The 27,565-nt window shown below is 51.6% G+C and overlaps 1 protein-coding gene and 1 long non-coding RNA gene across 5 annotated transcripts; one reads left to right on the forward strand and one right to left on the reverse strand.

Annotated features, from left to right (window-relative positions):
- The first annotated feature begins 117 nt into the window (after nt 1-117).
- PMM2 (phosphomannomutase 2) lies at nt 118-25,697 on the forward strand. Of its 4 annotated transcripts, none has more exons than XM_040230109.1 (9): nt 182-270; nt 2,070-2,097; nt 5,958-6,069; nt 8,465-8,541; nt 9,190-9,281; nt 12,435-12,534; nt 12,647-12,722; nt 14,803-14,918; nt 24,303-25,697. In XM_040230109.1, exons 3-9 carry the CDS (start codon nt 5,973-5,975, stop codon nt 24,402-24,404), a joined length of 660 nt encoding a protein of 219 aa, XP_040086043.1. In that variant the 5' UTR covers nt 182-270; nt 2,070-2,097; nt 5,958-5,972; the 3' UTR covers nt 24,405-25,697. The 4 variants fall into 4 exon arrangements, with proteins under 4 accessions (XP_040086022.1, XP_040086034.1, XP_040086043.1 ...); XM_040230091.1 differs by lacking the exon at nt 24,303-25,697 and adding an exon at nt 19,905-20,267 and having other exon boundaries at nt 195-270; XM_040230088.1 differs by lacking the exons at nt 2,070-2,097; nt 24,303-25,697 and adding an exon at nt 19,905-20,267 and having other exon boundaries at nt 118-270.
- LOC120855580 lies at nt 25,665-27,559 on the reverse strand. Its single transcript, XR_005719274.1, has 2 exons — nt 26,407-27,559; nt 25,665-26,235 (listed from the first exon to the last, which is right to left on the reverse strand). It is a non-coding gene; the product is annotated as an uncharacterized LOC120855580 (long non-coding RNA).
- Nucleotides 27,560-27,565: the final 6 nt, after the last annotated feature.

Consider the following 27,565-nt stretch of genomic DNA (forward strand, 5'->3'; position numbering starts at 1 on the left):
GGGCCCTAATAGGACAGCATAGGGGCGTGTTGCATTCTGGGATCTGTAGTCCAGAGCACAGCCCAGAGCCGCTAGTCACCGGCATTGTGGGCGTGGATTCTCCTCCTCCCGGCGTGCCCTACGGCAGGGGGGCCGGACCCGGAAGTTCCGGGCAGAGTTCCAAGTGCCAGCGAGTCCTATTAGGTGCGCGTGGAAACTAGGGTCATGGCTGCCCCCGGCCCAGCGCTCTGCCTCTTCGACGTGGACGGGACCCTGACGGCCCCGCGGCAGGTAAGAGGCGCCCGGCGGTAGCCGGTGCAGAGCCCCCTGCTGCTCCCAGACGGGGCTAACGACCGCCCAGGTAGGCAATCTGGGGCGGCTAGGGACCGCCCACCTCCCTTGGAGCGACTGAACTCTACTCTGTGTTCCCTGGAGGGCTGAGACGGAAGCCCTAACCAGATCTTCAAGACCTCAGGGTGCTCGGAGAGATGGGACAGGCCGAAAAACTCTTAAGAGAGCAAGGAACTTGTGTTGGCTTGGAAAACGCAATTCTGGACTTTTCACCGTCAGCCCTGGCTGTGAAACCCAGCTCAGCCCCTTTACCAGCTTGTGTGCCCTTCTCAGATGTATCACTGTGGTCTGTGCCTGTAGCTTGATGTGAAAGACAGGTTTCCAAGTCAGACAGACCTAAGAGTCTCAGCTTTACCTCCTGACAACTGTGTGACCTTGAGCAAGTCACTTAACCTCAATATCTATGGCTTTAAGTGGGGAGGTGACCTGTTCCTTGAGGTGTTTGTGGAGGTCGAATGAAATCATATAAGTTCATGAAAGTATCTTGCAGGCGGTAGGCTGGGTTCAATAATACTCAATTAGTATTAGTCACCACCACCGCTGCCTTCTCCAGCCCTGCAGTGGAGTGGGGTGATGGATAAGACCTAGATTGCTACAGGCTGCCTGCTGAGAGTCTCCTTGGACTCCTGGAAACTTCTCTTTTCCAGATTTTGTTGCCATGGGCTCAGATTTTGTGATGACGCTCACTCTGACCTCTCCCTTCCATGAATCAGTCACTGAACAGCAGCCATTCAAACTTGGGACTGGTTCCAAGTGGCCTCACTGTCTTCAAGTTCTGTCTCTACCCTGCTTGGTTCGCTCCGGATGGTAGCAGTGGTGGGTGTGCTCTGGAATTCACACGGAATGTATGTGACTTTAGCTGCATCATTGTACCTTTCTGAGCCACAAGTGCTATGTATCTAATGATGGTACTCAATTGCAAGTTCTCCAAAAGCCCTTTTTGACTCTGAGAGTCCACGATCCACACACACTTGAAAGTTGTTAAAAACCCATAGTGGTTCAGAGCCAAGGTCAGTAATTCATTGTTTGTAAAGGGCCAGGTAGCAAATACTTTTGTGTTTGCCCACCATATGGTCAGTACTAACTGCTCGACTTTAATGAGAAAGCAGCCATCCACCATACGTAGACACTATAGCTGTGTTCCGGTAAAACTGCTGCTCAGTTTGGCTCTTCGGTTGTAATGATCTTGGGTTTACATTCCAAGGCTTCTTACACAATATCATTAGAGCCTCTTAACCTTTCTCCCTTTTTCATCCCAAGTAGGGTAGTTATTTTCATTTTAAATTAGGAAACAGACACAGTGAAACCATCACCTTGGTTTCCATACAAGATCTGACAAAAGTCTCTGGGCCTCAGGGTATTGTTATTTGCTAAGTTTGCCATTTTCTGCCAAAGCTTCAAGGTGGAGGCTGTTTTGGTTACTAGGTGTGCCATTCAGGAACATGCTTCTGATTCCCAGAAGGAATCAGGACATATAAGCATAAAGTATGAAATAGCAGCAAAACCAGGCAACCTGCAGTGTATTCCCTTGAAACATTTCTTTGGTGAACATGATTTTTACACTTAAAAAAAAAAAAAATCTAAGTTTTATGCACTGGGTGCTCCAGGTAAAAAATAAAGTTAATTTAGCAACAGATCTGCATTATACAACCTTTCCCTTCCTCAATAAACAACATTCTAAAGCACTGATAAGCACAAGGCAATCCGAAAGCAATCAAATGGATTATCTTTTCTTGCAGCTGCTGAAACAGGATATGACCTAATCAGGTAAAATCTAGCCAGTGGTGTCAGAGCTTTGCGCATTTCAATGTGCTGGTAAAACATTGCTGTTCTGAGTGTTTTCCTAAGAAATGCCATTGCATCTAAAAGCAGTTGAGACTTAGAAGCCTGCAAAGAGAAGCAGAGCATAAACCTGGGTGGACTGTTTTCCAGCTTTCTCTCATGAAAAGCTTCAAATGTACAGAATCGCTGGGGGGAAAAAACAGTACCCAGAAGAACCATATTCACATCACTTAGATTCAGCAATGATTGGATTTTGTTTTGTTTTGTTTTAATTATTGGTTTATTTTGGCCACGTTGGGTCTTTGTTGCTGCCCTCAGGCTTTCTCTAGTTGCTGCAAGCAGGGGCTACTTTTTCTTGGGGCGCACTGACTTTCTGTGGCGGCTTTTTGTGGAGCACAGGCTCTGGGCGCATGGGCTTCGGCAGTTGCAGCGTGTGGGCTCAGTGGTTGGGGTGCACGGGCTCCGTTGCCCCACAGCATGCGGAATCTTCCCAGATCAGGGGTCAAACCCGTGTCTCCTGCAGGTGGACTCTTACACCAGGGAAGTCCTCACTCTCTTTTTTAATCTTTGCTGCATCACTTCCGAAGCTGTAGTCGTAATGGTACTTCAACCCCTGAATATTCACACCTGCAGCTCTTGACAGGGACCTCTGTTGTAACCACAACTTTGTGATCACACCTAAGGAAATGATCAGCAGTGCCCTAAAGTGATTTTATACAGGGGTCAGCAAACTTTGCTCTGTAAAAAGCTGCTTGTGACCACGATCGAGCATCTAACCTCCCCCAGCCCCACCACAGGAGGTAAGAAATGGTTGAGGCTTGCACAGCTGCTCACCCCTGTAGTCATGGCTGCAGACACCACAGAGATGAATGGATATGACTGTGTTGCAGTCGCTGTACAGAAACAAGCAGAGAGTTGGTTCTGGCCCACAGGCCTGGTTTTCTGACTCTTCTGCTCCTTAATTTTCCTAATTATCCCTAGGAAGTCTTCTATATATTTTTTTTTCACATTAATTCCAAGTTTGGGGCTCCTTGTGTTTTGTTTTGTCTGGGATGACTTATAAAGAATTCCTTGAATTTATCACAAGAGTTATTTAGAAACATGACTCAATCAAAAATTGGGCAGAAGACTTAAACAGATATTTCTCCAGAGAAGACAGACAGATGGCCAGTAAACACATGAAAAGATGCTCAACATCACTCATTATTAGAGAAATCCAAATCAAAACTACAATAAGGTATTGCCTCACACCAGTCAGAATGGCCATCATCAAAAAATCTGCAAACAATAAATGTTGGAGAGAGTGTAGAGAGAAGGGAACCCTCCTACTCTGTTCGGGCGTCCCTGGTGGCTCAGCTGGTAAAGACTCCGCCTGCATCGCAGGAGACCCTGGTTCAATTCCTTGGTCAGGAAGATTCACTGGAGAAGGGATAGCCTACCCACTCTGGTATTCTTGGGCTTCCCTGGTGGCTCAGCTGGTAAAGCATCTGCCTGCAATACAGGAGACCTGGGTTCGATCCCTGGCTTGAGAAGATACCCCAGAGAAGGGAACATCTACCCAGTCCAGTATTCTGGCCTGGAGAATTCCACGGTCTGGATATGTATAGTCTACGTGGTCACAAAGACTCAAACACGACTGAGTGACTTTCACTTCACTTTCACTTCCTACACTGTTAGCGGGAGTATAAACTAATACAGCCATTATGGAGACCAGTATGAAGATAAAACTAGAAATAAATCTACCATATGACCCAGCAACCCTACTCCTGGGTATATACCCTGAGAAAACCATAATCAAAAAACACATATGTGTCCCAGTGTTCATCGCAGCACTGTTTACAACAGCCAGGACATGGAAGCGACCTAGATGTCCATCTATAGATGAATGGATAAAGAAGCTGAGATACATATATACAAAGGACTATTAGTCATAAAAAAAGAACGAATTTGAGTCAGTTGTAGTGAGGTGGATGAACCTAGAACCTGTTACACAGAGTGAAGTAAGGCAGAAAGAGAAAAACAAATATTTTAATGTGTCTATATGGAACCTAAAAAAGTGGTATTGATGAAACTATTTGCAGGAAGGAATGAAGATGCAGCTATTACAGAAAATGGACTTGTGAACACAGGGGAGGGAGAGCGAGAGCCTACGGGGGAGGGAGAGCGTGGGATGAATGGAGAAAGTAGCAACAGCGTATAAACAAGATGGATAGCTGGTGAGAAGGTGGCACTCTGATGACCTGGAGGGGAGGGAGGGGGTGGCTGTGTGATTATGGCTGACTTGCACTGTATGGTAGAAATCAACACAACGTTGTAAAAACATTTTTAAAATATATTTAAATAAATGGGTGTGCGCCCCCCTCCAAAAAAGAAGCATTGTGACAGTTTTGCTGTGTGGCTACTTTACTCCATATCTCTGTATCTCTCTCCTGCGGTGGGGGGTAGTTGAGATGCTCGATTGTGGTCAGAAGCAGCTGGGTCTTATTTCCTGTCGAAAAATATTTGCTGCCACCTGGAAAGGAGAAGGTGCCTCTCTGACCCATGCGTGTTGAGCATGTCTCCTGGCTGACCTGCCAGACCATTCAGCTCATCGGTGCTCACAAGGGTCCAGATAAAAATAAATGGTACCCTTTGGCTTCTGTGTGAAGGTGTAAATGTTGTGTTTGTTGTTCGTGTTGCGTTTTTAATGTTCTGCAATCACAGGAATCTTCCCCACTTCCTCCCATTCTGACCTCATGTCTTCAGTCACTGACTCAGAGGCCCCTAGACTGTCCACTAGGTCAAGATCTCACCGGAAGATGTGGAAAAGATTGCACTCTCTTAGAAGCCCTTCTGCACAGTTTTATTAACCATATGCATGTACTACTCTTAAAATAATGCTTTTTAAAGAAAAAGAGAAGATTGAACTCTAGTGTTTTTGTACTGAAGTTAAGTGGATTTTTTTGCTTTTAGTTTCTGGTAGCTTTATTTGTGAAGATAAGTGTACAATCACAGCTTTATTTATGAAGATATGTCCATATAAGTGTACCATTAAGACTGCCAGCAGCAGTGAAACGGGTTTAAAAGATACTTTGTGGTTCGCCTAACACAGGGATGTCACTTCATCTCAGTTTAAAATTTCTTTCGAATTAGCACATGGGTTGGAATTAGCCACAGCTTGAATCCATAAATGCAGTACAGTGTAGCATTTGAAAGGAATGGATCTATGTGCATTCTGGAAAAATCAGCACAACTTAATACTGAGAAAGCAAGTCATTGTGCAAGACAGACAATGAGTCCAACTGGTGTTTCAAAAAGTAGAACATTTTTATATATGTGCCTGCAGAGAAGTGTATAAATGCACAGGAAAAAAAAACAAGCTGGAGCAAACCACAACAGCTGTTACTGTATTATTTGTGTGTTTTAAGCCAGGTAAAAATTTTAATTTAACAAGTTTTGGGGTTTTTTTTCCTGATACCTTGATGTCCTGAAGTGAAAAGTGAAAGTGAAGTCACTCAGTTGTGTCTGACTCTTTGCAACCCCATGGACTGTAGCCCACCAGGCTCCTCCATCCATGGGATTTCCCAGGCAAGAATACTGGAGTGGGGTGCCATTTCCTTCTGCAGGGGATCTTCCCGACCTAGGGATAGAACTCTGTGGTCTCCTGCATTGCAGGCAGACACTTTACCATCTGAGCCACAGGGACTCCCCCAGTGTCCCCAAAGCACAACCAAACAGTTGGTCTTACCTGTAGATGTAGAAGCAGATAGACAAGTATGAGAGTAAAGTTTGCGTTACTCTTAGGGGTCTTAATCTCCCGATTCCTGCGTGTCTCCTGACTGTTTATTTTCCTTTTTGAAATGCAGAAAATTACCAAAGACATGGATTGCTTTCTGCAAAAACTGAGGCAGAAGATCAAAATCGGCGTCGTCGGTGGGTCGGACTTTGAGAAAGTACAGGAGCAACTGGGAGATGACGGTAGGCTCTGCGTTGCTTGTTATGTTTTGGTGAAACAGTAACTTCTTGTGAGGTTATCGGGACCCATCGCCACTTAGTGTCGTGGTTACAGCCCTGAACCCTCCTGCCTGTGGGGCAGCCTTCCTGCTTCCTTGATGGGGGAACATTTTCTCTACCCTTAGTTTTTCTGTTTTGTTTTTTTTTTTTTATCCTATAAATACATTTCTGGAGTTGCTGGTGAAGCAGTTGGTACTCAGACATGTGGACAGATGGACCTAAAAATGTGGGTGTCTGTGTCTCGGCCTGGAATCCTTCTTGCTGATATCCATTAACTGCTTTCCTGGCCTCAGTTTGGGCACCATCCAGACATCCTGCTCACCTTGGTATTGAGGGGTCCTGTGAGTCTTCACGCCCACCTCTGTTGTCCTATCGCTCAGTGTTTCCCAGAGTCACCCAAGGCTCCTCCCCCACCTAGGGAACCAGAATCCAGACCCCCAGGGCCCCAGGAAGCTAGAGACTGACTCAGTGGGTCCGCGGGGACTGGGAATCATACTTCAGCAACTGCCTTCAGGAGATTCTAGGGCTGCTTGTGTAGCGCTGAGTTTTGGAGACTGTCTGCTTCTGTCTGTCTTGAAGACTGGGACTACGGATTATTCATCTTCATGGCCCCAGGGCCGCCGGGGTGCCTGAGACGGGGGCCTGTGAGAAACAGTGGGTGGAGACCTCGAGGGCCTGAGCTTTCTCTTTGGCACCATTGACGTCCGGGGCCAAGAACTCTCGTTGTCCGGTGCACTGGACGCTGTTGAGCAGCATCCGCAGCCTCTGCTCACTTGATGCCAGCAGCGCCCCCTCACCCAGGGTGACAACCACACGCACCTCCAGATGCCAGAGATGTCCCCTGGGGCAGCGTCACCCCCAGCTGAAAACCACTCCTGGAGATGTAATACCTTCCAATGCAAATCTGTGTGGGCTGTATGTATCGGACCGGTTACTGAAAGAGTAATCTATGGGGGCCCTTTAAAACCCTTTGTTCTGGGCTTCCCTGATGGTCCCAGTGGTTCAGACTCCGTGCTTCCGCTGCAGGGGTCATGGGTTCGAGTCCCTGGTCGGGGAACTAAAATCCCGCATGTCTTGGGGTGCAGCCGAAAACAAAGCTCTCTGTTCCTCTTTCACTAATTGTCCTTGTAGGTGCTCTGTTTAGAAACGCCATAAACAACATGTTGTTGTTTGTTATTTAATTTACTCAGTCAGTCATGTCTGACTCTTTGCAACCCCGTGGACTGTAGCCCGCCAAGCTGCTCTGTCCATGGGATTTCCTAGGTAAGAATACCGGAGTGGGTTGCCATTTCCTACTCTAGGGGATCTTCCGGAGCCAGGGATCAACCCTGAGTCTCCTGCATTGGCAGGCGGATTCTATACCACTGAGCCCACCTGGGAAGCCCGTATAAACAACATAATGGGGCACATTAAGACCCTGTTACCAGGTCCTGATTGCCCTTTCTGCCTCTGATCATGTATTTAACCACAGGCTTAGAGAGGTTTTGTTAGTGTAGGACAGTGTCTTACCTTTCAGAGTGTGAGTGGAAACACCAGATTCACAACAGTCACGAGCCAGAAGAAAGTGAAAGAATCACCTGGGGACCTCGTTCAAATGCAGAGCTTGGCCCCCACCCAACACGCCGTGCCTGGGAATCTGCACTATAACAAGCACCTGAGGTTTGAGACCGTCCAGATGGATATGGGCTTCCCCTGTGGCTCAGCGGTAAAGAATCTGCCGCCGGTGAAGGAAATGTGGCTTCGATTCCTGGGTCAGGAAGATCCCCTGGAGGAGGGAATGGCAACCCACTGTAGTGTTCTTGCCTGGAGAATCCCTGTGGACAGAGGAGCCTGGTAGGCTACGGACCATGGGGTCACACAGAGTCGGACACGACTGAAATGACTTAGGATGAACGCAGGCAAGATTGATGTGGGTGGTCTTAATCAACTGAAGAGCTTTTTTTTTTAAAAAAAAAAACATCTGATTCTTAACCCGACCCCTGCAGGTTCTGATTCAGAAACTCCGGGAGCATAGCCTCAAATTCGGCAGATTTTCCTCACTGTCCAGAAGACGCAGGTTACAGTGGGGTTTGGGAGCCATCGTTGGTTTCCACTTGGCCTTTACAAATAAACAGGCGGAAGGCAGAGACACGCAGTGACCCACCACCAACTCTCCAATCTGCAGCCTAGTCGTCATCTGTTAAATTGATAACAAAGTGTCTTTAAAAAAAAATTTTAAGGAGCTTTATTCCACCCTCCCAATCTGTTAAGATAGGTCAATGCTGGAGTTTAGCAGTTTTGTTGACCATGTGTTAATGAAGAAATAGAAACACAGGGTTCAATTCATTGCATTCTAAAGTTTCTTTTGTTTTGTTGGCAGTTATTAAAAAATATGATTACGTGTTTCCAGAAAATGGCTTGGTAGCATACAGAGATGGGAAACTCTTGTGTAAACAGGTAGGTTTGTAAGTATCCAGACTAGGACAGACTGCTAGTCAAATGTTTTCTGGAAAGGTACTTGAGTGCCTCCGGGGGCTGAGTGGTAATGAATCTTCACCCTCGTTTTTCACATTTTGTCTGTTGAACCATGTGACAGTGGTTCCAAATTGCTAACTTAATTTTTATAATTGCTTTTTAAGGGTACTTAATATTTCTGTTAAGGTAGCAGAGACCAGTGCAGGCTGCCTTGCTACAGACATTTTTACGCAGTCCTGTGTAGCTCTTATTACCATTAGGATCATTCTGTTCAGACAGAAGAGGAAACTGAAGTGAAACTAATATGTTTTCTATCCGTGTCTGCAGATATTTTAATGGAATAAAAGCAGCAACGAATAAACTCTTCGGGGGCTTCCAGGAAGTACTTAGAGAGATAATGAACATAAAAATCTTGAGTAATGAAGCAGGAAATGGTTCTGACTGAAGCCCTTTCTAGTTTGCCCAATGTTTTCAGCAAATAAGAAAGAGAGAGGAGGAAGGCAGTGTGGGTGTCTCCCAGCCCCACCAGGTGACCTTCAGCCCGAGGTGGCTGAAGACCTGACTTGGCTGGAAAGCCATTTGAAAACATCTCCCACTGTGTCAAGTAACATCAGCATTTTCTTTATCTAGAATATTCAAGGTCACCTAGGTGAAGCCCTAATCCAGGATTTAATCAACTATTGTCTGAGCTACATCGCGAAAATCAAGCTCCCGAAGAAGAGGTGGGTTTGCTCTCAGCGACAAGGCACCGCTGGAATATGGCGTCATGTCATCTGGCGGGTTGGGGCTCAGTTAACTCCACAGTGCAGTGCTTACAAGGGGCCCCCGGAAGCCTTCTGCGGGGCCCGCAGGGGATGAAGGGAAGTGAAAGGGGAATCCTCAGTCATGTCCGACTCTTTGCGACCCCATGGACTGTAACTCCTCTGTCCATGGGATTTTCCAGGCAATAGTACTGGAGTGGGTTGCCATTTCCTTCTCCAGTGGATCTTCCAAACTCAGGGATCGAACCCCGGTCTCCTGCATTGTAGACAGACGCTTTACCGTCTGAGCCACCAGGGAAGGCCTAGCAGTGGACGAATGAGTATATAAATGCTGGCATGTCCGCATGACAGGAATTGAAAGCTCAATGCTTTCAAAGACTACCAGTCAAGCCCCCTGCCTGTGACACAGCAGCGTGGGAAACGCATCGCCCCCAGCTGTGGGGTCAGAACTAAAGGCCCCCAGGCCAAATCCGCCCCCCAGAGCCAAGTTCACTTGGCCCCCGCTGTTCAATACAATCTGAATTGAGTGCTGTCGTTTTCTAATTTTTATCCATTCATTCATTCGTTTATTTTTGGCTGTGCTGGGTCTTTGCTGCAATGCACGGGCTTTTTTCTAGTTGTGGCGAGCAAGGGCTACCCCAGTTGCGGTGCGGTGGCATCTTGTTGCAGAGCACTGGACTCTCGTTTGCTGCTCGAGGGCTCTTGAGTTCCCAGCTTAGTTGCCCCAAAGCATGTGGAATCTTCCCAGACCAGGGATCGAACTGTGTCCGCTGCCTTGGCAGGTGGATTCTTAACCACTGGACCACTGGTTAGTCCCAGTGCTGTCATTTGAAAGTCTGCTTTCAAATGTCCGGGCTTCCAGTTTCTGTTGCATCTGAAGACCCAATAGTTCAGTGCCCGCCCTCAGCATGGCAGCAGCTGGAGAGGGGCACAGGCACAGTTCTGCCCGCCCCCCCCCACCACCACCATCTCCAGCCTTTCACAGGCTGTTTGTCTCATTTTTCTGGCCTCTCTAGACATTGATTTGTGAACCTACCTCTTGTTCCAAACACTTATCATCTCAATTCCCATTTTAAAATAATAACAGTAACATGCACACATGCCCACAATTAAAAGATTGGCAGGAAATGGACCGGATGCTAACGGTGGCTATTTCTGGGTAATGAGGTCACAGGTGGTTTCTTTGAAATACTTTTCATTTTCTTCTGTTTTCTGCACTTAATGTGCGACACCCTAGAGATTAGGAGGTGAAACGTTTCTTAAGCGGCAATTAAATATCAAGAGATGCTGTGCTTTGAAGACTGAGTTCCTGAATCAGGTGGCCCTGCTCGGCTCCTCCTCTCAGAGGGCGGGGCTTTTGGTTTTCTCCTCTTTTCTCCTCTGTCCCAGGAAGCGGGGTGGATGAGGTGGGCGGGCCCTCAGATCCATTTTTGTTGGAACTGGGAGGTGACCTATGAGCGTTCGTTACCCTGTGGTGTTGACATTTGCGTAAATTAGAAATTCTCCGTTACAGAAAGTATCCCAGGTTAGTTCAGTCTTTACTTTGGGCTAAGCGTTAAGGGAAAATAAAAAGAAGGTAACATCCACTCCTGTTCTCAGAGAGGATGTCGTCTCGTGAGAGACCAGCGTGCAGAGTTGCGACTGAATTAGCCCAAGGTTCCCGGTGGATTCAGCAGGCAGAGCTGAACCCTCTTTGAGCAGCGTTTGCCCACGTCTCTCGTGGGCCTCACTTTGTGCCCCGCACAGGTCAGGCAGGTGCAGTGAGATGTCAGGCAGTCCAGATCTTCAGGGGGGAAGTGAATGCTTGATCAGTCGCCTTAGTCCTGGTCTTAGAAGCCTTTCAGCAATGCGTCAGCTGCCCTCCCTTTCTCGGGAATGAGAGTAATAATGTGTCCTTGAGCTGGGGAAACAATTGAGCTCTTTTTCTGACAGTATAGGACCCACAGGCCTAGGATCCCTGCCCCCGAATGATAACCATTGCCCCCCCTACCCCCAGGTACATGTAGATGGCGTGGGGAACCGGCCGGGCTGTACAGAGTCCAGGACAGCTGCGCGGGGGGTTGGGATAGTGTCTCCAGTGTACATACGTTTGCCTCTTTCTCTGCAAGTGGAGCACAGCAAGGGAGGGTCCAGTGAGGGAGACTTTGCTGTTTTTACTTTACCTGATTGAGTCTTCATTGCTACTCAATTAGCAAAATACTTTTACATAAAGATTTCAGGAGCTCCTTCCGGGGCTTAGGGCGAGTGCCCTTAGCCCCTTTCTGAGGTTCAGAGCGGTGCCCAAGCTCACCTGGTAAACTGTGGCCTGCCTTGGCCTGGAATCTGGTCCCAGCCCCATGCCTGGTGCTCATCCTCACAGTGTTGTTACTGAGCTCACCTGGGATCCTCAGCAGCTTTTCCTGTGTCTCTTTGCCTGGTGCAAAGCAGCATTTCACTAAATCACTGGCCACGATATCTGGATAGATACTTTCAAGATTCCTCGGGAGCGTGAAGAGCTAGTAATTGTTTCCTTAGCTCTTTGCTCACTGTAACATTCTCTGCCCAACAGCAGCACTGTCCAGCTGAAATGTAATATATTTTTTGAGCTTTCTGCGGTCCTGGGTTTTTTGGTTTTTAGGAAAGAAAGGAACAAGTGAAATTCATTTTAATATGCTTTATTTAACCAAATACATCCAAAATACAGTCATGTCAAATATAGTCACTGTAAAGCAGTATCAGGACCTCCCTGGTGGTCCAGTGGCTAAGACTCCACACGCCCAATGCAGGGGGCCCACGTTCGATCCCTGGTCAGGGAACTAGGTCCCTCATGCTGCAACTAAGACCCAGCTCAGCCAAATAAGTAAATATTTTTAAAAAATAAGTAAAGCCTTATTAGTGAGGATTACACTTTTTCACATGAAGTCTCTAAACACTCGTCTCCGATCAGATCAGCCACAGTTCAAGGCTCACGGGCCACGTGGGGCTGGTGACAGCCCACAGCCCAGCACAGCTCCTCTACATGTTGATCACACCCACTTCTGCCTATGGAATTGCCTGCCTCTTAGCCCATCTGTCCTTCTGCCATGTTGCTCAAATGTGTCTCCGGGACCCCTCTCCCCTTCCCCTCCCACCCAGGGGCACTTTCATAGAGTTCCGTAATGGGATGCTGAACGTGTCGCCAATCGGAAGAAGCTGCAGCCAGGAAGAACGCATTGAGTTCTACGAGCTCGATCGGGTGAGTCTTCCTGAAATAGCCCAGGCATGCGGACACGTGGTGTGCCTCTCTGTGGCCGAGAAAGCCTGCTGTCTACTGCACTAGATTCTCGGTATGTTTTTGTCTTCCTCAGAAAGAAAACATAAGACAAAAGTTCGTGGAGGATCTGCGAAAAGAGTTTGCTGGGAAAGGCCTCACGTTTTCCATAGGTACCGTATGTCCAAGGGGTTTGTGCTGGGAGGTGGCTGTGGGCTGGTGTGCTCTTGGACTTGGACTCAGTTCAAGTTCAGGGCTCATGAGCCACGTGGGGTTGGTGATGGCCACATGGCCCAGTCCAAGTTCAGCTCTTGGACTCAGTGCTCAGTTTGCTGATGGGCAGCAGGATTTTACGGGTGGCCCGTCCATAAGAGGGAAAACACTCGCCTGGGACTTCCCTGTCAGTCCAGTGGTTGAGACGCTGCACTCCCAAAACAGGGGGACATGGGTTCAATCCCTGGTCGGGGAACTAATCCTGTGTGTCACACAGCACAGCCTAAAATAAATTTTTGAAAAACAAAAACCACTGTCCTGCAGAATTAGCCATAGCAGCGACTTGCCAGATTAGGAGATGAATTCCAGGCTGCTGGTTCTGAATCCTCACCCAGCAGGATTCTTCCTCCCAGTGCTTCTCCTGCTCAAAAACGAGAGCATCTTGCTTGATGAACTGTGTGTGATGAAGGGGCTTCCCAGGTGGCACTCGTGGTAAAGAATCCACCTGCCAGCACAGGAGATGCAAGAGACTCAGGTTCGATCCCTGGGTCAGGAAGCTCTCCTGGAGAAGGGAATGGCTACCCACTCCAGTATTCTTGCCTGGAGAACTCTGTGAACAGAGGAGCCTGGAGGGCCACCGGCCATGACTGAACACACACCCATGCACGCACACACCCATGCATGCACACACATGCACCTTTGGGCAGAGGACAGCATGTGGGTGACTCCGTAGAAGAGAGATGGGACAAGGCAGGGGTTGGAGGGGGCCTATTAGGTCAAGTAAGTCGAATGTGTCTGAAATCCTGTAATGTGTGACCAGCAGAAAACCTTAGAAGTCACTTGGGCTGATTTTACAAATCAAGAAATGGGGCCCAGAAAGGAGCAGGCACTCGTCTAGGTTCCCAAAGCTTCTGCTGACAGTGACCAGCCAGCACGGCCGTTTCTGTGTCTGATGCAGAGCCCCTCTTGCAGCGCTGGGCATCTCCATCTTGCATTCAGGTGGAACATGCCCAGCTTTAAGCAGACGGGTTTCTACTGTCAGTGCTGGTGAGCCATTTCTTAAAGCCCTCTCCTTTCACCAGCTCTAATAAGCGAGCATACACTTGCCAGAAAACTAGAGCTGCTGGGGTACTCTGTGTAAAAGATGAATGGGTGGGCTGTTAAGTGTCCCAACAAAGCCTTGAAAGGGTTTTTTGTTGCCCATGAAAGCTGTGTGGAAAATTGGCCATCCGTGGGATTTTCATTTTCCTGCACAACAAGCTGTGTGCATCCTGCTGTTGGGAGGATGCACCGAGAGCATGGTGTGGCTGGAGGTGAGCAGGGCTGCAGCAGGCCGTTGGCAGCTTGCACGCTGGCCTGCTTCAGGGTCTAACCCTGCCCTGCAGAGGCAGATGTCGTTCTCACTCTGAGTCAGCATGCTGTGTCTCTTTTTCAGACTTCAGATTTTTAGATTTTAAGTGAAATGATGTTGGGGGCAGGGGAAGCATAATGCCAAAATTAATTTCTAGGGACTTCCCTGGTGGTCCAGTGGTTAGGACTTCGTCTTCGAATACAGGGGTGGCAGGTTCTATAGCTGGTCAGGGACCTAAGATCCTGCAGGCCTCCAGGCCGAAAAAAACAAAACATAAAACAGAAGCAACATTGTAACAAGTTCAGTAAAGACTTCAGAAATGAGCCACATCAAAAAATATATGTGTATTTCCATACCTTAACTAAAAATAACCACAGCAACAATTATTTAGGGAAAAAAAAATTCCTAGAAGCTACCTCTACTGCTACTGCTGCTAAGTCATTTCAGCCGTGTCTGACTCTGCAATTCCATAGACGGCAGCCCACCAGGCTCCCCTGTCCCTGGGATTCTCCAGGCAAGAATACTGGAGTGGGTGAAGTTACCCCTAAGGTATGGTAATTAGCAAGCCAGGGTAATAAAAATCAGCCTTGGGGCTCCAGTTACAGACTAGCTTGAAGGGCACATTTTCTTCAGTGACATATTAACCTCCTTTGCATCTCTGGCTTGTGTGTCTCTCTTCCCCTTGGCAGGAGGCCAGATCAGCTTCGATGTCTTCCCCGACGGCTGGGACAAGAGGTACTGCCTGGGACACGTGGAGAAGGACGGCTATAAGACCATCTATTTCTTTGGCGACAAAACCATGCCAGTAAGTATGGAAGTGTGTTAGCAGCCATGTTGTTCAGTTTGGGTTGGGGGAGAGGACAAACAGAGGGGCTTTTTCCCCCTACCACACACACTTCGCCCGGCAGCCTGGCTAACACTGGGTGGCAGCTTCTTTCCTGTGGGGTGGGGGTGATGGAGCCCCCTCTTCTCTGCGCTGAGACACCTGCCACCTCTGGAGATAAGGATAGAGCCTTTCAGTGTGGCGTTGAGTGTCGCCCACCTGAGCACCTTCCAGAACAAGACTCGGAGCTGTCATCATACCCTCTTTGCGTTTCGAAGCCCTTGCCCTTTTTATTTTTCACCATATTTTTCCCAGAAGCATTCATCTTGATTAGGCGCAAGGAGCCCTGAATGGTAGAACGGGAATCTCGTGGGTCTGACATTCAGGAGAGATGAGAGGTGTAGGGTCAGATCTGGGCATCACTCACGTTGGTAGGGGGCCGTCCCGGAGGCACGGTCAGGAACCCCCAGTCCAGAACTGAATCTGAACTGGGGGCTGAGAGCAAAGCCCAGTGTGGAGAGGCCAGCGCCAGCCGAAGGGATTTCCCCGGACCCTTGGAGCTTTCCTGAGGACAGGTGGGTCTCCGCAGGCCGGACTGAGAGGCGTGGCCGCCATCGAGGCCCTGAGGGGGTGCACCCCGATGGCCGCTGCCCAGCCCAGGGCCGCCTCCCTTCACCGTGTCTCACCTTGCGTCCCTCTGCTTCCCCACGGGCTACCCAGTGTGGTAGCTACCTGCTGTCAGGTTCCTGTCTCAGGCTTTGTGGCTGAACTGTAGCAGCTGGTGCTGCAGAAAGACTACATGGACAGAGTCTTCAATTCCTCCAGCAAAAAACCCAGGGTTTGTGCTGTTACTAAAGTCTGTTCCACGTGGAGGGCTTCCAAGGTAGTGCTAGTGGTAAAGAATCCACCTGCCAGTGCAAGAGACGTAAGAGATGGAGGTTCGATCCCTGGATCAGGAACATCCCCTGGAGGAGGAAATGGCAGCCCACTCCGGTATTCTTGCCTGGAGAATCCCACAGACAGAAGAGTCTGGCGGGCTACAGTCCATGGTGTTGCAAAGAGTCGGACATGACTGGGCAACTTAGCACACATGTTCTACGTGGACCTGCCTTTTTCAGTAAGATCTCCACGGGCTAGTCTTCCTGCAGGAAAGGGACTTCCAGATAGTATAGTTTCAAGGCCTGCTTTCCGAATTATAAAACTGGGGGACTTGCCTGGCGGTCCAGCGGTTGGGACTCCAAGCTTCCACTGCCGCGGGCCTGAGTTCAATTCCTGGGCGGGGAACTAAGATCCCACAAACTGAGTGGCATGGCCGGAAAAAAAAAAAAATTGTAAACCTGGGTCTCAGCGAGGTTAACCTTCCCAAGGTCACACAGCTAATGATAGAGCTGGTGACCCCAGAGCCAGCTACCCACTTTTTCAATGAGTATACTTACCAGTCCACAGACCATCTCTCCAGTGGGCAAGGTACTGTCTCGTTCCCCAGCGAACACCATGCTTCTCAGGAGCTGTATCAGTGAGCCTCTCTCAATGATGGAGGGAAACGGTTTATAACCACCTCCTTTTGTTGAAATGCTTTGAGGCAGAAGTGCTTTTGAATTCAGGCCTTGAGGGAAGAAAGTCACTGTCTGAGGCAAAGCGAGCGAATGACATTACCCCCAGGATCTAAGGGACAGCCGGAGACTCCCCCCTTCCCCCCAGCTTTGAGCCGGTCCTTGTAGTCTGAGAAGCAGGCTCTTCAGACGGGCCAAGACGTGACAGTGGCCTTCTTGCTCTGTGAAAACAGCCATCTGAGGCCTTAGTTGGGGCTTTGCAGAGTGGAATGCACTCCTTGAGGTAATCAATAAACAACTTCTTTGGGGAATTTTTCATGTAGGAATTAGAAAGTTTTTTGTTGAGCCACTGCCGTACCACACATCAGTCTGGTTTGCTGCTTATTATTGTTGTTTTAACTTTTGCTGGAGTATGTGCTGTGCTGGGCTTAGTCACTCAGTCATGTCCGACTCTTCGCGACCCCATAGCCCGCCGGGCTCCTCTGTCCACAGGGATCCTGCAGAACAAGAATACCGAAGTGGGTTGCCATCCCCTCCCCACGAGGATCTTCCCGACCCAAGAATTGAACTGGGGTCTCCTGCATTGCAGGTGGATTCTTTACCAGCTGAGCTACCAGGAAAGCCCTTACTGGGGTATAGTCACTTTTTAACGTTCTGTTACTTTGTGCAGTACAGTGGTGAATCAGCTGTGTATACACACTTCCCCTCTTTTGGATCTCCTTCCCACTTGCATCACCACAGAGCATTGAGCAGGGTTCCCTGTGCTGTGCAGCTGGTGCGTGCTCAGTCACGGAGTCGGGTCTGACTCTTTGTGAACCTGTGGGCTGTCGCCTGCCAGACCCCTCTGTCCATGGGATTTCCCAGGCAAGAACGCTGGAGTGCATTGCCGTTTCCTCCTCTGGATTTTCTCAACCCAGGGACTGAAAAATCCCTGTGTCTCCTGCTTTGGCAGGAGGATTCTTTACCGCTGACCTCTTTTACACATAGTAGTATATCAGTTATCTTCTTTTTTAATCTTACGTACCTTTAAAAAACGGGTACTGTGAAATGGAGGTTCCCCCCCACCCCGACTCAATTCTTAATTAATAGGCATTCATTGTAGAAAATTAGAAAGGCGTGAGAAGGAAAGTAGAAGGCGCTTGTGAGTCGCAGCTGACACGCTGCCCAGCCCTTCTGCATGTCTGCACATGACCCCAGCTGTGGGACCTGGCATGTTCACTCGTTTCTTTTCTGCTTTTGTTCTCAACATCCTTCATGCCCGCCCCCGCATTTGGGAATATTTTTTGAAGACAAACGTTTGATGGCCGTATAACATTCTAGCGTTTAGGCACAGTCTATTGACCCATTTCCCTAGCAGAGGCCGTTTTGGATTGTGGCTCTTTGCTCTCATAACGAACGCTGTGGTGAACCCTTCTTGCATCATCCTTGGCCCTCTTCTCTGATCTTCTTTGTCAGTGGTTTGCCCGGAAATGGGAGTTAGCAGCCCAGCCATCTAACTCTTTTAACGTCCTGACACACAGAGCAGTTCAGGCGCTAGCTTTACGCTTCTTTTCATATTCGGTGACAGACATTCTGTAAGCTGTTTTTTCCCTTTGTGCCAGGCAAATGTTTTTGCTGGCTTCCAGGGAGGCAGCACCTGAGCTGAGTACTGGGTGAAAAACCATTTCCCTGTCAAGCTCAGCAGACTCAGTTTCCCTCTGATGGGATCTGACGTTGTATGGGGTCCCTTGTGTCTTCCTGACCCCCAGCCCACCCTGAGCACCTCCAGAGAGCAGAGGGGAGAAGTAAGAGGCTGTCCTTTGCTTTTCTAAACTCTTGTCAGTGCTGGAAACCTCCTCATCCTCGCCAGCAGTCACAACAACCAGTGTCCTAAACTCAGCTCCGAGTTAAGGTTAAAGGCCCTGGATCCAGCCTTGGGGGCGTCAGTTTGCTGTGGAGAGGGAGACAGCCAGGGCTTGGGAAGATGATCCAGACCACTCTGCCTCGCTCTCAGGGGGCTGCCAAATCACCCCTAGCCTTCCTGAATTCCCAGGCAACAGTGCTTCTGCTTGTTTAATGCTTTTTGTAAAAAACATCTTGGCTTTAAGTCACTGCAGCATGAAAACACATCTGAACCCTTCGTGAGCATTACCCACTGATGGACTCTGACTCCGCAGTTCCCCTCTGGTTAATTTAGCTCGCAGCCAGTTCTCTCCTCCGAGGGTGGAAAGGGCTATCAGAGAGGGGCCGGCCCAGCTAGGACCCCACCCTTCGCAGGAGGAGATGGAGTAAGCAGCGCAATGCCAGGTAGCCTGAAACAGCTAGAGTGGGGTAACAGGCTGCGTGACTGTCTAAAGACAGAGAAGTCCTCTCTCCTCACATTTGCGCATCCGAACACACAGGGAGTCTGTAAAGATACCCCAGAAACAAATTCCGGAGTTAACTGTGGGGGTAGGGGATAGGAGGGAGAGGGACTTCCCGCTGTGACCAGATCCATTCTTTACATTGCTGAACTGCCTGAAGGTGCTATCTATTGAAAAATAAAACTTTAAACTGTCTAATTGAAAAAGGGAAGAAGACAAAACTTTTCAAGTACTTCTTCAGCCCCAGACCCTGAGCTGGACACTTCCATGGGGTCTGCCCCGTCCCAACCGCAGCTGGGGAAGGCGGGGGCCCCACAGAGGGTCAGCCCCTGAGTGGGCTCTGGAAGCCCCTCCTTTATCATTCTCTCCCCTCACTTCCAAAGCACTGCGATCACTCTCCCTAAAACCCACGTGGTGGAGAGGGGCAGTGGGCTTGAGAGCACCCAAATCTGCGCCCCCAGGACCCCGGCACGATGACCACAGGCAAGTCTCTGTCTCCTCCTGGGCCTCGGTGCCCTGGGCCATCCACTGGGGGCACGGGTCCCCTTCCGAAGGCTCGAGAACAAGGTGAGGTCTTAACAGGGCAGGCAGCGGGGCAAGCCTGGCCTGCATCCAGGAGCCACTGCCTTTAAAGAAGTTAGGATAAGGCTCACCTGGGGCTGAGGGCGCCACGTGAGGTTGGGGCCCGCGGGGCGGATGACACGTCACCGTTGTGATACCCAGCCACCCTCAAGATGCTCATAGGTCTTTAGCCGCAGTCAGGACTTCCTCGCCGTGCCCAGCGTCTCAAGGCATCTCCAGGGTCCCCAGTGAAAGCACTGTGTCCTGGGGTCAGACCCACTTCACTCACTACTCCTTTCTCTGGTGAAATCTAAGGACCAGGTCTCAGGTGGCTGGTGGCAGGCTTTGTTAGCGGGGTGAGGGGAGCCCCCTGGAAGAGGTTGGACCAGATTAGAGGGTCTCAGCCCAGCCTCGAAGACCCCTGTGCCCCCGCTGAGAGGAGCAGAAGCTAGAATGGGGTGCAGAGGAGCCACAGGTTCTAGGTGTCCACCGGGGGCCCGCCTTCCTTCCAGACACGACAATCCATGGCCTCCTGGGTCCAGAGGACAGGACGGTGGCTGACTGGACCAGGCCCAAGGCAGGAGTGCCCCCCGGCCCCAGCATTCCTGCTCAGGGAGAGTGGGCCCCCCAGGGGGCACTGGTGTTCACAGCATCAGCTTCCCGAGCCAGGACCCCTCACAGTTCTGAACCCCATTTTATGGATCAGAGGTAGGATATGCCAGAGCCATCAGCAGACCGGAAGTGTCGGTCATCCAGGACTTCAGCCCAGCAGCCAGCTTGCTTTCCGCCACCCCTGGCCAGGTCATCTGGCGTGTGCCTGTTCTGTTGCTCAGTCACGTCCAACTCTGTGACCCTGTGGACTGTAGCCCACCAGGCTCCTCTGTCCATGGGATTTTCCAGGCAGGAACACGAGTAGGTTGCCATTTCCTCCTCCAGAGGGCCTTCCCAATGCAGGGATCAAACCCACGTCTCTTGCATTTTCTGTGTTGGCTTGTGGGTTCTTTACCACTGAGCCACCTGGTCATCACTAGATCTGAAACCACTGGTTCTCTGCCCTGGAGGCACATTGGAGTCACCTGGTTCCTTTCAAAACCTCATGTCCCTGGTGCCAGGCTCTTATTATTTTTTACCCTGTTTACTACTTTCTAGGAAAAAAAAATCAGTACTGTTCTCTAAGGGCATTCATTTTCAAACATTAAAGTTGTTTGAGATTGTGGTCAGATCAGTCGCTCAGTTGTGTCCAACTCTTTGTGACCCATGGACTGCAGCACACCAGGCTTCCCTGTCCATCTCCAACTCCTGGAGCTTGCTCAAATTTCAAGTTGGTGATGCCATCCAACCATTTCATCCTCTGTCATCCCCTTCTCCCGCCTTCAATCTTTCCAGCATCAGAGTCTTTTCCAATAAGTCAGTTCTTCGCATCAAGGGCCATAGTGGGGAGTTTCAGCTTCAGCCTCAGTCCTTCCAATGAATATTCAGGACTGATTTCCTTTAGGATTGACTGGTTGGATCTCCTTGGAGTCCAAGGGACTCTCAAGAGTCTTCTCCAACACTACAGTTCAAAAGCATCAATTCTTCGGAACTCAGCTTTCTTTACAGTCCAGCTCTTATATCCATACATGACTGGGAAAACCCATCGCCTTGACTAGACGGGCCTTTGTTGGCAAAGTGAGATTGTTCTCACTCGCAGCTAGTCCTCACACCAGGAGAACAGCACACGTGGCAGTCAGGTGGGGAGCCCCCAGACCCATGGCCTGCTGCCCAAGCCCCGGGCGCCTGGCCCTCAGGTGGCTGGAGATACCCTGAGGTGGGAGCTCTCAGAGTTACCCAGGCCTCTGGCCCCCCATCTTTTGTTCTTTCTCAATTTTACTGATGAATTTTTTAAGCTGCGGTGATTGTCACCTGCCACCAGGGGGTGAATCCCTGCTCTGGGCCGAGCCCTGGTCTTGGAGGCCTTTGTACCCCTAACAAGTAGAGATTTGCCAAGCGCCTGTTGGACTCCCCGGGGTAAACATCCTCGTGCCAGCCGCAGAGCCCGGCTGTGCGGTGGGCGGGTGTCCACGGAGCCCAGACCCCCCTGGAAGTCATGTCTAAGTCTGACTTGCGGGAACCTGGGTCGGGAACACTGAGCCCTGCTCCCTATGTTTGTCTCCAGCATCGGCATAATCAGGTTTCACTGGAACCCTCTCCCCTACAGCCCAGACCTTGGCCTCTTTGGGATTAAATATTAATGGGCGGCCTGGGCTGAGCCGGGGCCTCTCCTTCAGGCCGGCCAGGTTCACCCCAACGGAAACACGACCGCTTATTCATCCTTCCGCCCCCTCCCTCTTCTCCCAGGAAACCAGAGCTTTGTTCTGGAGCTTGGGGAAGGCTGAGTCTGGTAACCTCGGTGCATATGTAAATCCAGTTTTGAAATTTCCACCATTTCCTGTCCTCCACAGCGTTACTACCGAAGCCGTATTTTTCTCAAGGGCGGTGCTCTCACTAGCTGGGTGTTTGGGTTCTGCTTCTCCCGACCTCCTTCCGAGTCTGGCTAGCGAGGTCTGTGCCGCCCAGGAGGAGCCTGCCGCGCTCTGAGGCCAGCTCCCCGGCAGGAGAGGCCTGCGGGCGGTTCCGCTTTCACAGATATGAATCTCTGGACCTTGGCTCGATACAAGCCAGTGGCTTATACAGCCAGTGGCTGACTCAGGTCCAGAGACAGCTCCTCTATCTGCCCGCACCCCTGCCATCAGGGCTCGAGGATGCTCATGCTAAGTGAGGCTGTGGTGGGCACCCAGCTGTCCCCGCACGGGAGGCCCTCCCCAGGGGAGTGGGCGTGGCGGCTCTGAGCCTGGTTGCCCCAGAGGTCCTGCTCACCAGGCGGTGTTGTCTGTCCCCCTTGCTCCCTGGCTGGCGGCAGGCGCCTCCTCTGCTCCCCCTTTGGAGTCCTCACCTCCCCCAACCCGTTCTCCAGAAGGACCCTCTTGTGACGGGAACCTGACGGTGTGAAGCCTGGCTCCCCGGAGGCTTGGCGTGGATCCCCATCCTCTGGCGGGTTCTCGGGCAGCCTTTCCGGATGGGCGGTCACTGTCTTCTCGGTCGCCTCCCTTCCTTCGGCCCCTCCCTGCATTCTTTACAGCCTCCACCTGAGCCTCTGGGTCGGTCTCAGAGACCAGCTCAGAAGGCAGCCCGTCGGTGGACTTTACCACTGTCCCTCCAGCTTCCGAGCCCAGGCCAGGTGGGTAGTGGGCGCTGCCCGCGGTTTGATGGTTTACCCGTGAAAACCCACCGCTCCCTCCAGGGTCTGTGAGTGCCGCAGCAGTGAGAGTGCCCGGGGGCGCTGGGTGTCTGCACGGAGCAGGGCTTGGTTCTCCCTTTGTTGTCCAATGCAGTCCCGCACCCGGGCGGCCCTAAGAGAAATCTTTCGTTTCATCGTAAGAATTGGTTTCACATGTACTTGTTTTGTTGTTGTTTTAATGTTTATTCGTCTATTTGGCTGCGCCAGGTCTTAGTTGCGACACACAGCATCCCTAGTTGAGGCCTGTGGGATCTAGTTCCCTGACCAGGGATCGAGCCCCGGGCCCCCTGCTTTGGGAGCGCGGGCTCTTTGCCACTGAACCACCAGGGAAGTCCCAAACACGTATTTGTTTAGGAGACGCTGGCCATGAAGTAGGAGCTGGCTGAATGACCAGAGTCCTTTCATGGGACATAAATTTGTGAGGCTCACGTAAGGCCTGGCCAGCTTCTGGGAACACATCTGCCCCAGCACGGCGCCAAGGTCATGGCTCCCAAAGTGGCTCTGCCCAGCTCACCTGGGCCCCGGCAGCTGACTCTTCTGGGTCTGTGAACCTCGCCACCTCCGCCTTCTGCTTGGGGGTGGCTGGTTCTTACAAAGACGAGAGCAGCTGTAATTTCAGGTGTCAGTTGTTTAAAAGGTTGTCAGATTTTTTTTTTTTTTTTTTTTAAGATTTTTGAGTTAGGGTGCTTATCCATTTTTATAAGGAAAGTGTAGGAATTTCCATGAGAAGGAAAGCAGGGGCAGGGCCGGGGGAATGGAAGCAGCATTTCCCTGAGACAGGCGTGACTGGGGAGGGGGTTTCGGCACTGGCTCTGGGGGGGACCCACAGTCACGGACCCCCACCCCCCAGCATGCCCAGGTCCTCCAGACACGTGCCCTCAACTCCTGGGGGCACAGTGGGCAAGGGAAGCTAGAAAGCAGGGCCCCCGCGCTCGCTGAGCCCCGGGGGCTGCCCCAGGACCACTCATCCACCAGTGGCCTCCACGCCTCTGGCACGATCCCGCCACGATCCCCCCTTCACAGTCGGGGAGCCGCCCACAGTGCCCCCGTCGCTGCTGCTGGAACCAGGATCTGAGCCCAGGTCAGCAGGCTCGGGCTTCAGGCACGTGGACCTGTTGAAGCTTAATAAATCACACGCAGCCACACACGTGGCCAGTCAGGCATCTGTCAGGCCAGCCACACGTATGGCCCGCGTCAGCTCAGAGACAGACCATGTCTATGGTCCCAGGAAGTTCAAGGGCAGCGCAACTGTGGCCCGTCTGCCCTCCCCTGTGACCTGTTCGGGACATACAGGTGCGGTTAAAGCAAATCAGTGGCAGTGAGACTCCTGTCACCCACCGTGCCTGCTTTCTCGATAGAAAAATAAGCCTTAGACAGGTCTTCAGGAACATTGTGATTTCTTCCACAGGCATAATTACATGTTCCTAGCTGAAGGCAGTTCAAGGGAAGGTGAAAAACCCGTTCTCGATAGCAACTGTACCGGGTGGTTCCTCTCCTGGAATGGTAGCTGCAGAGAGATGCTCCCAGTAAAACGCGGGGTCCTCATTTCTCTGGTGGTCCCAGGCCCTGGGTGGCAGGGGCCAAGGCCCAGGACAAACCAGGTGGCGCCTGCATCTGCCTCGTGTCTTCACAGGGCGGGAATGACCACGAGATCTTCACAGACCCCAGGACGGTGGGCTACACAGTGGCGGCGCCCGAGGACACGCGCAGGATCTGCGAGGAGCTCTTCTACTGACCAGCCCGCACCCCGTGGGAGGGGGGTCGCTCCCCGTGGGAGGGGTCCCCCCAGCCCACCCTGCAGTCCTCGCTATGGTCCCCGCTCGGCAGGGGAATGGCCCTCCATCTCCAGGGCCAGAGGAAAAGGCTTGTCAAGAACGGTTCCCAGGACTGCCTCCAGCAGAGAGTTACATCCCCACCCAAGTCTCCGACCACACCCACACCCACCCCATATGTGCAGTCACGGTGCCCCTGGGGGTTTTGTTTTTAAACTTCCTCATCATTCTAGAACAGTCTGGAGAGAATGAAACGAGTGAGCCTGGACCCTCCCTCTTCATGGGTCTCATGGAAAATGTAACAGATGTTCATGCCGGGACCCCCTGCATCAGCACTGGAAGGGGGCTCTTGATGAGAAAGGACAGGACATTTATGATGAGCCGACCCCAGCACAGACGGTTAAGACATTTCCAGAAATGAAGCCCATGAGTGTCTGCACCGGCCCAGTGACCACTGACCCCTGGGACTTTGCACATCACTGGCTGAGGACTCGGGGTAGCTCCGTATCCACTACACATTGAAGAGCCCGCTGGTTCCGGGACATGGACAGTGGAACCAACAGCCCCGCCCGAGAAATGGCCCGCAGGCTGGCCCGAGATGCTGCTCTGAGCCCCGGCCCCGCGAGTGCCGAGGCCATCACACTTCACTCCTCAGGGATCAGGGAAGGGCCTGAGCTGCTAACAGATCTGGAGCCCGGTCTTTGAATAATAAGCCCGCCCCCCCCCGCCACGCCCTCACCCAGACTTTGACCCCGGGGCTGGAGCAGCTCTGTCAGGCCTCTAACCCTCTCTCCTCTCCTCCCTCCCGCCTCCTGCAAGTTCCTGTGTCTGGAAGGACGGCAGCTCGGGCCCTCATCCAGAGCACGGACGCGAGCTTTCCAAGAAAACGGTTCACACAGCACTTTTCAGCTTTGGCCCCTCCACACCGGGGTAGGGTCAGTCCAGGCATGACCTCTGCTGGGGACTGTCAGACTTGAACCTGAATCTGGGGGTGGGGGAACTGGAGAGGGGTGTTCTGGCACCCCACAGTTGGTCCCCACCAGGTGCCTTCATCATAGAAGAGCCTGGCTTGTCCCTGGAAGCAAGAAGCAGCCCCAGGCTGGAGGTCGGCCCCCACTGGCCCCACCCACGGTCACGTGCTAGGGTGACCGTTCTCAGCGGTCCTGGGGCATCTTTCCTGGCTGGATTTTACAAATGATACTGTAATCTTTCAAAATGAAAAGTAGCAAATTAAAGTGATTTTATTGGTTCCTGTTTCTCATTCTGATTCCTGTTTTGTCCTTGGGTGGTTCGGTGAGCTGGTGCCTACTCAGATTCTAGGGGAAGAGCTCAGCCCTTTGGGACCCTAGAGTCGCTCTTTTTCATGCAGCGGTTTCCACGATGTTGCAGGTTGGTACCTGCAACTGGCGCAGACCCTTCCTCCACACTTCTCTGTCTTCTGGGTTAGTATCCAGTGGGCCCTGCAAGTCTCCGTAACTTCTTAGGTCGAAAAACAGTTGAGTCTTACTCAGACTGTCCCAACCCTTATTACGAGGTGGAGGGCGTGCTGTTTTCCCCACCCTGATTGGAGCTCCCCTAGGCAGGTCCCCAAGGCCGGCCCCGGCCCCACCCCCACCCTGCACTGTCCGGATTCCCTCAACCCGCTTCCCATTTTCCAGATGACTTCAGACCTCCCTCCATCCTTCTCCTGCTTCTGTAGTCTTATCCCAGGTCCAGCCCAGCCCAAGCTCTCCCAGTCATGTCCATCTCTTCTTCAGACATTCTCCCAGGTGGCTCAGACGGTAGAGAATCTGCCTGCAATACAGGAGACCCAGGTTCTATCCCTGGGTCTGGAGGATTCCCTGGACAAGGGAATGGCTACTCATTCTAGTACTCTTGCTGGGAGAATCCCAGGGACAGAGGAGCCTGACACGACTCAGCACGGATGCTCAGGTGGGATTATAGTCCCCACCACACAGAACTGACTTTTCAGGGGAGCACTTGGAAGAGTGGGAGCCGCCACTCACTTCATCATCCCCAGAAAACCCTGAGGCAGGACTGTGAACCCTGACAGGCGAGGGCAGTCCCTCCCTGCCTTCGAGGACGGTAGACACTGTCGCAAGAAATGTAAACACAGTAGCTCAGTGTTGAGCAAGAGGGAAGCAGAGAGGTCACCCCAGGTCAGTCTGGGGCTGTTAAGAAAGCTTCCTGCCGCCCTCTTTCCCTTCCCCAGGCCCTACCCCACCCCCACCCCCAGCACTCTGGAAGCTGACCTGGGCTTGAGGGCTTAGGAAACCTCAGGGGAAAGACCACACCAGCAGCTACCGGCACCAGCAAGGCCCTTATGAACCTCGGTGAGGAGCTTGAACTTGATCCCAAGGGAGGAATCTGCGCGACAGGTCTGTCCAGCTCCCGGGCGGGTAGTGACCAGAGGCCCGGCCAAAGAACCAGTCGGGCAGACCGGGCAGACGTCTGGGTGAGTCTGGGTGAGTCTGGGTGAGGCGAGGCGGCCTCGGCAGCCCAGATTCACTTCCTGTCTCCCCAGGCAGGGCCCGCTCGGCCGGGGCTCCACATCTGCCCACCCGCCCGCCCGCCAAGCCTCCACAAACTCCAAAACCCCTTTCTGCAGCTCCTCCTGTCCCCTGCACCCTGGCTGCCACTGAAGCCCCCCTCGTGCTAAATGCCAGCTCCAGCCTCTCCCTGAACGAGTTCGATGGGCTGGTCATAATTTTTCCTAATGTGCTCTGACCATCAGTATGCTCTTACATTAAAGATGTTCACCTGTGCACCACCCCAAAGTCATCACCTGCCTCTCCAGGGGCAAGGGGCCCAAGGAAGACTTCCCAGCCTCTCCTGCCCCCTGCATTTCCCCCACCCACCCCCATGCCCTTGGAAACCCCAAACCTGGGCTGCCTCCCCTGTCTGCGCATGCTCACACTGGAAACAGGGAAATGCATCAACAGGGCACTTCACAGCTGCCCGGCCAAGTGGCATTTTCTGTTGTCTGGAAGCCACATCCCTTTGCTTAGCTCACCTACATGCGAGGGTGCTGATTAAGGAACAAGGCATGGATGATCCCACTTTCTTACTCATCCCCCCCAAAAAAAGACTGAATGACTGTATCAGCCTCCTTTGGGGAGATGCA

Source organism: Oryx dammah, unplaced genomic scaffold (assembly GCF_014754425.2).
Source record: "Oryx dammah isolate SB20612 unplaced genomic scaffold, SCBI_Odam_1.1 HiC_scaffold_2, whole genome shotgun sequence".
Classification (NCBI taxonomy): domain Eukaryota; kingdom Metazoa; phylum Chordata; class Mammalia; order Artiodactyla; family Bovidae; genus Oryx; species Oryx dammah.

Excerpts from the sequence above, each read along its gene's own strand:
- PMM2 (XM_040230088.1), top strand. The coding sequence starts at position 205 with ATGGCTGCCCCCGGCCCAGCGCTCTGCCTCTTCGACGTGGACGGGACC. Across the intron at positions 9,282-12,434 it reads ATCAAGCTCCCGAAGAAGAG|GGGCACTTTCATAGAGTTCC; the intron begins GTGGGTTTGCTC and ends CCTCCCACCCAG. Across the intron at positions 12,723-14,802 it reads AGGCCTCACGTTTTCCATAG|GAGGCCAGATCAGCTTCGAT; the intron begins GTACCGTATGTC and ends TCCCCTTGGCAG.